At 33.6% G+C, this 8,451-nt stretch overlaps 1 protein-coding gene across 1 annotated transcript; it reads left to right on the top strand.

Moving 5' to 3' along the window:
• The first annotated feature begins 97 nt into the window (after window positions 1-97).
• LOC134250121 (uncharacterized) lies at window positions 98-7,076 on the top strand. Its single transcript, XM_062732469.1, has 6 exons — window positions 98-195; window positions 325-507; window positions 1,733-1,791; window positions 2,033-2,161; window positions 6,170-6,235; window positions 6,942-7,076. Exons 1-6 carry the CDS (start codon window positions 98-100, stop codon window positions 7,040-7,042), a joined length of 636 nt encoding a protein of 211 aa, XP_062588453.1. The 3' UTR covers window positions 7,043-7,076.
• The last annotated feature ends 1,375 nt before the right edge of the window (window positions 7,077-8,451 follow it).

Here is an 8,451-nt window from a genome sequence, read left to right as displayed (position 1 = left end):
TCATGAAAACAAGCTAACTGATCTGAAAACTTACAACGCCAGTGAATTTTGTTTGATTCGTGCCAAATTATCCAAATTAGAAGTGAAAGTTACTAACATGCAAGACAAAATGAGAGGAGGAGCAAGCACTTACCAGAAAAACCAAGGGGGATCAGGAGAAAAAGAAAACCAGACAGACGGATCCATGCTACATCTGCAAAGAGTTAGGGCATTGGGCCCCAAGATTGCCCCGAAAAAAACAGGATTCGTGCTACAAGTGCGGGAAATTTGGCCATTGGGCTAATCAGTGTACAGAGGATGAGGAGGATCAACAATTCGCCAAAGAAATACAAAAAATGGAGAAAAAGCCTCAGGAACCCAAGATCTCAGGGACCCACCGACCAAACCTCCAGTGAAAGAAGGAGACAAAAAAGAGAAAAAGGAACACAACAGAGAAAATCCAGGACCCAGCACTACTCACAAGAGGAAACTATCCCTGATGACCGATAAGGCCCAGAAGAAGAAAAAGTAAATTGTTGTATTTTTTTACTTGAATAAAATCTGTGTTCTTGTTTCTATTGTGTGTTATTGTTTTTTTTCAGTTTTCGGAAAATCACTGTGAATGAGTGACGTCATAATCAAATTCTTGAGTATTTGCCAAAATCGTAGTAGCAGCGTTATGAATGGTAGTAGCAGCAGCGTATAGTATATAATGTAAACACAGTGTAAACACACCCCCGTATTTAGGGGGGATTATATGTACTGAATTGACCCAGCTATCCCCCACAGGGGCTGCACTCCCTTGACCCGCCTATCCCCCCCCAGGGGCTGCACTCAGTTGACCCGCCTATATCCCCCACAGCCCCAAAAGTGCACTCAGTTGACCCGCCTATCTAGGCCCTTTATACTACTTGCGCATATTTAACATTAGTGCGACACGGGTTGTCTTAATCGAATACACTCTTACAGTTCCAGCGGGAAATAGACATTAAGTAAATCGTGTGAAAGGACAACGACTCACTCTGCCATGGATATAACTCATTGAAAATTACTTACACTCTTCTTTATAAAAAATAACTTCCCAAAATAGTAAATCTTGGTCGAATGAACACAAGAGCACACAAGAGCAATGCACTTAATTTTTAGTTCCCTGCAATAAATTAAGACCTCTTTAAAAAAAATTTTGATCATTAATAAAATTTGCAGAATGAATTGTCTTTACAATATTTCAGCCAATTTAATTTCATGTCTTATTTAAAATGTCAACACTCGCATATTCTTTCAGGTAAAAAATAGTTTCGAAGGCAATATCGTCATATATTATCTCTGTATAAAAACATTTTGGTTCAATTTTTATTTGGTGTATGCGGAACATCATGTTAATATTTTGTTTTATTTATACTAAATTTTATTCACATAAGTGAACGTAAAATATGTATTCCCTCACATGTCACATTAGTTGGGAAATATTATGAACTGATGGAATCTGTAACAATATTTCTTAAACGAAGTGCCTAATAGTTTGTATTTCTTATAGAAGATACATCATCACAGATTTTTAAAAATCATGCAGTTATATTTGCAGTTATATTAAAAATCTTGTTCTCATCACACAATTATAAATAGATCCGAGTAATGCCTTGTAAAGCATAAAATTATTCAAATCGACAACACAACTACTTAGCTACAATTTAAAGGAACGTGTTATTTGTTTAATATCAATCAATCAATCATAACTTGATTCTTTTTGTAGACAGGGATACCAATGCTGCTATAATCTATACCCGGACCCAAGAAATAATATTTGCAAAGGTAAATTAAAATGAATTATAAATACATTATACATATATTATCTGTTAACGTTTGAAAGTCATTTGATTGTTATTTGATATCTTAGAAAGAAGTTACATACAAACGAATATGTGCAATAAGACATTATAACTTTAACCTATACACAAATTCTGAGAAGGTCGTTTTCAATTAAATGATTGGTTTGTTTTGCTTCTGAAAAATATAAATGTTAATATTTTATGCATTCTTTTGGCTAATTTAGAATGTCCCTATGGAACATATGGTTGGAACTGTAAACAGAAATGTGCTTCAGGTTTTTATGGACGACTGTGTCTGTCTGTTTGTGAGTGTCCCGACACTGAATGTGACAGAGTCAACGGATGTATTGCAGGTATTTTATAGAATTCATAAAAACATATCATAAGTTACATGTATGCTAATTTAAAGCATTTTCTTAATACCATGTAGCTGAGCTAATTGATTTTTTTCCCATTCGGAAATTTATAAAGTCATATTATTCTTTATAAGTATCCGCATTTAATTCACATCACTTTCAATACACTTTTGTTCAGGAGGTTTGACATTTTTTAATGTCGTTATCATTCTGAATGAAGGAGGAGGCTTGGTAAAACATTTAAAGGATTATTTTGGAAGTTTGGTGGAAAATTTACTCGCTATGAATCTTTATTCTAATGATTTTTATGAAGTTTTGGAATTAAATGTAATGGTATTTTTCATGAAAATATTCATTTCTGGAAAATAAAAAACCCAATAAATATATAATATGAAATTAAATTAGCATCCCCTGCCGACCGGTTATACCCGCCGTGTCCTCTTTGTCATGATCGGAACTTACGAAAAAAAATCCGTCCTCAATTCAATGTACGAATTAGCAATTTCTAAAACCAGGTAAATTAGTGACAAACGATTGATGAAGCAAGAACATCAGTAATCTCGTTTAAAGTCATCATTTCGTAAGTTCTATGGTCGAGACCTGGATGGCAAATACACTTCCTCATTGAGTCAAATGCTGACTGAAGTTTTTCATACTAATTGTTAGTCCATTAGTTATACTCTAAATTGGCGATGAATTTTTCCGTTATTTCTTTATCATGACAAGGAGCACAAGGTGGATTTGTCCTTTCTGGGGTTGCGCTCTCTTCCATAGAACCTGATTTCACCTCTGATGTTTTGGAGGCCCGTGTTTGCTGTGCTCCTATTTTATATTGTTTTATTGACTTTTGATCTTGAATAGAGGTTGTTATCTCTATATGTTTTATTTCAACATTGAACCATATCTAGACTGAAGATAATACGAAAAAGATATATCAACATGTTGAGTTTAAGGCGTAGTTAAGGTCTTCCGTCTCCAACGGAAGACCTTCTTGTTATTCTTCGGTTTCTTTTTCCCAATTATTATTATTCTTACCAATTTTGTGCACGCGATTTCTCGTAAACTACTAGGGCCGATTCTCATAAAACTTTCACATCTTATAGGTATTTTCATCTGAACCTTATTGGAAATTTTTTTGTTGATGACATCACTTCCGGTCGTGAAATATCGACAATTTCCTGATTTCAAAGTGCAATTTTGTCTGAACTTAGTAGCGAAAACTGCTTAAGATATGAACTTGAGACTATTTGAGATGATAGTTCATGACTTATAGCTTTGCAGAATAACCTTTCCGTGTGTCATCAATACTTCCGGTCGCTACCGGAAGCGAATTTAAAAAACGCAATTTTTCAATTTTTGTTTTTTAATATTTTTGTTTTTGAAATCGATAAGGACCCGTTTGCAAAAGCGAAATATGTAATTTGTTTGAAAATCAAAAAAGCCAATCTCGAGATATTAGCATTTGAAAGTTCGAAGCGGCGATCTCAATGGCTAAATGGTTAGCGTGTTGGATTCTCACGCGGGCGACCCGGGTTCGATCCCCCATGTGTCCAAAAAATTTTATCATTTTTTCTGCCTGATTTTTCGTTATTTTTCAATTTTATACGATTTGCAATTATAGATTTTAAAATTTTGATCATATCTTGCGTAATTAGGGGTCAAAAAGGGGCCAGAATGTCAAATCTTTGACGCTTTATATCTCGTAAAGGGGGAACATTTTGATAAGCAATATTGAACAAAAGATGGGCAGAATAATGTTCTAAACAATATGCATACTTTGAATTTTTGTAAAACGGCCCCATTAAGGACTTGTAGGAGTGGCACCTAAATATTTCCATTTAGCATATCTCCACAACGAATAGAAATCTCTGAATAAGTTTTGAACAAAAAATCTTCAAAATCACAAAACCTTTCATTTGATATCAAGAAAAAGGGGCTGACCCCTCAAATTAGGGGATCAGAGGGGCAAAAGGTCTTTTATCTATAACTCTCTTATGATCAATATCTTGTTACACATTACTGAAGCAAAAGTATTTATCTTAACGATTTGCAATTATATAATACAATTTTGATCATATGTTACGTAATTAGGGGTCACAAGGGGCCAGAATGTCAAATCTTTGACGCTTTATATCTCGAAAAGGGGGAATATTTTGATAAGCAGTATTGAACAAAAGATGGTCAGAATAACATTTTAAACAATATGCATACTTTGAATTTTTGTAAAACGGCCCCGTTAAGGACTTGTAAGGGTGGCCCCTAAATATTTCCATTTATCATATCTCCACAACGAATAGAAATCTCTGAATAAGTGTTGAACAAAAAATCTTCAAAATCATAAGACCTTTCATTTGATATCAAGAAAGTGGGACTGACCCCTCAAATTAGGGGCTCAGAGGGGCCAAAAGTCTTTAATCTATAACTCTCTACTGATCAATATTTTGTTATACATTACTGAAGCAAAAGTATTTATCTTGACGATTTGCAACAATATATGAAACAATTTTGATCATATGTTACGTAATTAGGGCTCACAAGGGGCCAGAAAGTCAAATCTTTAACGCTTTATATCTCGAAAAGGGAAAAATATTTTGATAAGCAGTATTGAACATAAGATGGTCAGAATAATGTTTTAAACAATATGCATACTTTGAATTTTTTTTAAATGGCTCCATTAAGGAATTGTAGGAGTGGCCCCTAAATAAATTTCATTTAGCATATCTCCAATCGAATAGAAATCTCTGAATAAGTGTTGAACAAAAAATCTTTAAAATCAAAAGACCTTTCATTTGATATCAAGAAAATGGGACTGACCCCTCAAATTAGGGGCACAGAGGGGCCAAAAGTCTTTTATCTATAACTCTCTAATGATCAATATTTTGTAATACATTACTGAAGCAAAAGTATTTATCTCAACATATTTGCAACAATATATTATTAAATTCTGATCATATATGACGTGATAAGTGGTTGCAAGGGGCCAAAATTATATATTTTTTATGCTTTATGTCTCAAAAAGAGGGAGTATTTTTATAAGCCAAATTGAACAAAAGATGTTCCGAATATCATGATAAAAAAGAGAAACTTTAAAATTAATGAAGGAAAACTTAATGTCATTCTCTTTTAACGAATATCTCAGTCATACTCACATCTCATCTTATCGAAAAATTCAACGGAAGACCTACTCGTTGCTCGCAACGAGATCTCATCTAGTTATTTTTCTTTTTCTTATAAACATGATTTTGAGAAAATACACATGATTACAAAAATACCCCTATCATTAACGATGCACGATTAGCATCCACAGATGTTCCATGACAATGACTTAAAAACAGACTTAAATAAAAATTTCAAACCAAAATATTTTTTGAAATAAATTTGATAATGAAACAATATTTTCGTCATATGGTTGAATTCAAATGTTTTACGAAATTTCAATTTGTTTACAAAGTACATTCAATATAACTAAAAATATTAAAACTTTAAATTTTTACTTAAGGCTGTTCTCATTTTATGGTCTTGATCTTGGTACCATAGACTGAGAATGTGTTTAAGTCAAAGCTTTAATTTTTAACACCCGGAGTTTGATTTAATATATTTTGAAAATGTGAAGGATGGGGTTACATTTAGAATAGTTGATTTTGTTTTGATGTGAAATTATCTCATATTATGAGGAAATAAAGAATGAATGAATGAATGAATATCAAAAGCTCAATTAATGGAACCCGCTATGTATCTTGTGAATCCAATATAGATAAGATAATTTAAAGACATTTTGATTGCTTGTAATATTTTTTAAAAATTAAACTGAAATAAGATATGCAAGATTTTCTCTTAAGGTAGTATGGAAAGTTGGATTACAAATACCAGAGTAATCTACAAATTCCTCTAAGATAAAATTAATATCATGAGCATTACATACAAAAATAACTGATGAAGAATAATATTACGCTTGATTTGTCATCTGTGCATATGGTCTATGAATCCGTATTTATTTTGATACAGCGCAGCACATGGCAAGCGTGTCTTTACCACGGCGCTTAACGACCATGACTACAGGATTGGAAACAGGTAGAACAAACGAATTTAGTTAAACAAGCATTAAATCATAAAAAAGATTCGTTTAATAAGAAGATCTGCCCGTATCATTATAACAAGTAGCAAACAGCGGGTGTGACCGGTCGGCAGGATGTTGACTCCTCCATGGCACCTGATCCAACCTCTGATTTTTTGGAGGTCTGTTTTGCTATGCTCCAATTGTGTATCGTTTAATGGACTTATAAACTTAGATAAAGTTTCTTATTTCAATATATATCCTTCTTTACATTTTGCAACTTCTAAGCTTAAGAAAATCTTTCAAAGTCACTTGATGAACAACTTGTTTCTTATAAGGAACAACATTTTATGTTAATACATGTATATTGTACACAACGCCTGACGATTCTCCTTTACAACTTTTATAATTTTAAGGAGGAAGTTGAACATTTAATGGAAGCCACTATGGTGTTTTTGTGTGCAAGGATCATTAAATTGTTTGGGAATCATAAGATAAATTCAAAGTCATTTTGATTGTTGGAAATATAAAAAATAAAATAAAAACTGAATATGATTTTGAAGAATGTTCTCTTGGTTAGGGAAGTCAGATTACATAATTCACTCAAAATCCAATTCGATTAACATAAAATGAGCCTCAAAAGCAAAATAATTTAAAAAATAATACAATTCGAATGTGTCAACTTGGCATTTGTTTTACCAACCCGTTTTTATTCTGGAACAGGGCGACAAACAACAAATATGCCTACACAACAGGACTTAACGAGCCACCGGACATTTAAAGGGCCAGTCCATGTAACAGGTAGGACAATGGGTTTTAGTTGAATAAGCTGCAAATAATATCAGGGTATAACTGAAAGTGTGTTTCTTAGATAAAGAGAAAAAAAAGAATCATATTAAATAATAAACGATAAATAAATTAACTCCGTTTTCTTAAGATAGTGTGCAATATTGATATTTGTTGTGTTTTTTACTAAACTACATTTAACTAAGAAAATTATTTTAATGTTGTGCACACTCACGCGTAAAAATATACACGAGGAAACTCACGCGTACGTGACGTTACAATAACACTATGTACAGAGATGCTATTGGGCAGACGGAAAATAAAATATTGATTTTTTTTAGTGTTTTTTAATCTGTTTAAGGTTAGTATGAACCATTGGTTGTGTAAAATTACAATATGATTTATATAAATTTCGAAATTGCGCTTAATAAAATATGACTAGATATGTACGTACGTTTCATCCTATTATCTATATTGTTCGACTTCCAAGCTTAAATATACCTTTCAAAGCCACTGCATGAACAACTTGTGTCTCAAAATGAACAAGGAGTCAGGTATATTCATGTTTATCATTCTTTAATTAATTCATTGTTGATGATCTTCTTTGTCTATCCAGTGATATTGATTTTCTTACATAATGATCATATGTTTATAGATCTACATGTAAATTGTAAATGCAATTGATGACACTTGTCACTTTTCCTATTGGACATTTTTGATTAAAAGAATTTATTTTTCTCGAAATATTCTTTACTTCATACTTTTTATTTTGCATTTGCTACGCGTATGTCTTAAATTTCATAAAATTTTGCATTATAAACTTTCCATAACCATATATTGATTGATTGATTGTTTGTTGTTTAACGTCCCTCTTGAGAATTTTTCACTCATATGGAGACGCCACCACTAGCCGGTGGAGGGCTACAAATTTTGTCCTATGCTCGGTGGCACTCAGGGCCTTTGAGCAGTGAGGGATCTTTTTCGTGCCAGCACCTACTGCGACACGGGGCCTCGGTTTATACGGTCTCATCCGAAGGACTGGTCCCCACGTCCCGCAGTGGGATTCGAACCCGCGACGTAAGGATTGACTTCTTACTTCGCGACTCTAGAGCAGACGCTCTAACCACTGCGCCACGCGGGCGACTCCATAACCATATATAGAACAAGAGGCCCAGGGGCCACAGCGCTCACCTGAGCAAATCGGCTCGGAAAAAGCACATATCAGATCAGAACTGAAAGTTTACTGAGGTGGGGGGGGTGGGGGGGGGGGGGGCTTGAATTTTAACCCCCCCAGGGGATCATGATTTGAACAAACTTGAATCTACACTACCTGAGGATGATTCCATATAAATATTACTAATCATGGCTTTGAAGTACTTGAAAAGAAGATTTTAAAAGGTTTCCCTATATATTCCTATGTAAAACTTTGATCAGCCATTTTGGTCCC

This window comes from Saccostrea cucullata, unplaced genomic scaffold (assembly GCF_032062105.1).
Source record: "Saccostrea cucullata isolate Sc308-1 unplaced genomic scaffold, CSIRO_AGI_Scuc_v1 ctg17404, whole genome shotgun sequence".
Taxonomy (NCBI): Eukaryota; Metazoa; Mollusca; class Bivalvia; order Ostreida; family Ostreidae; genus Saccostrea; species Saccostrea cuccullata.
This window is presented reverse-complemented; position numbering and strand designations above follow the sequence as displayed.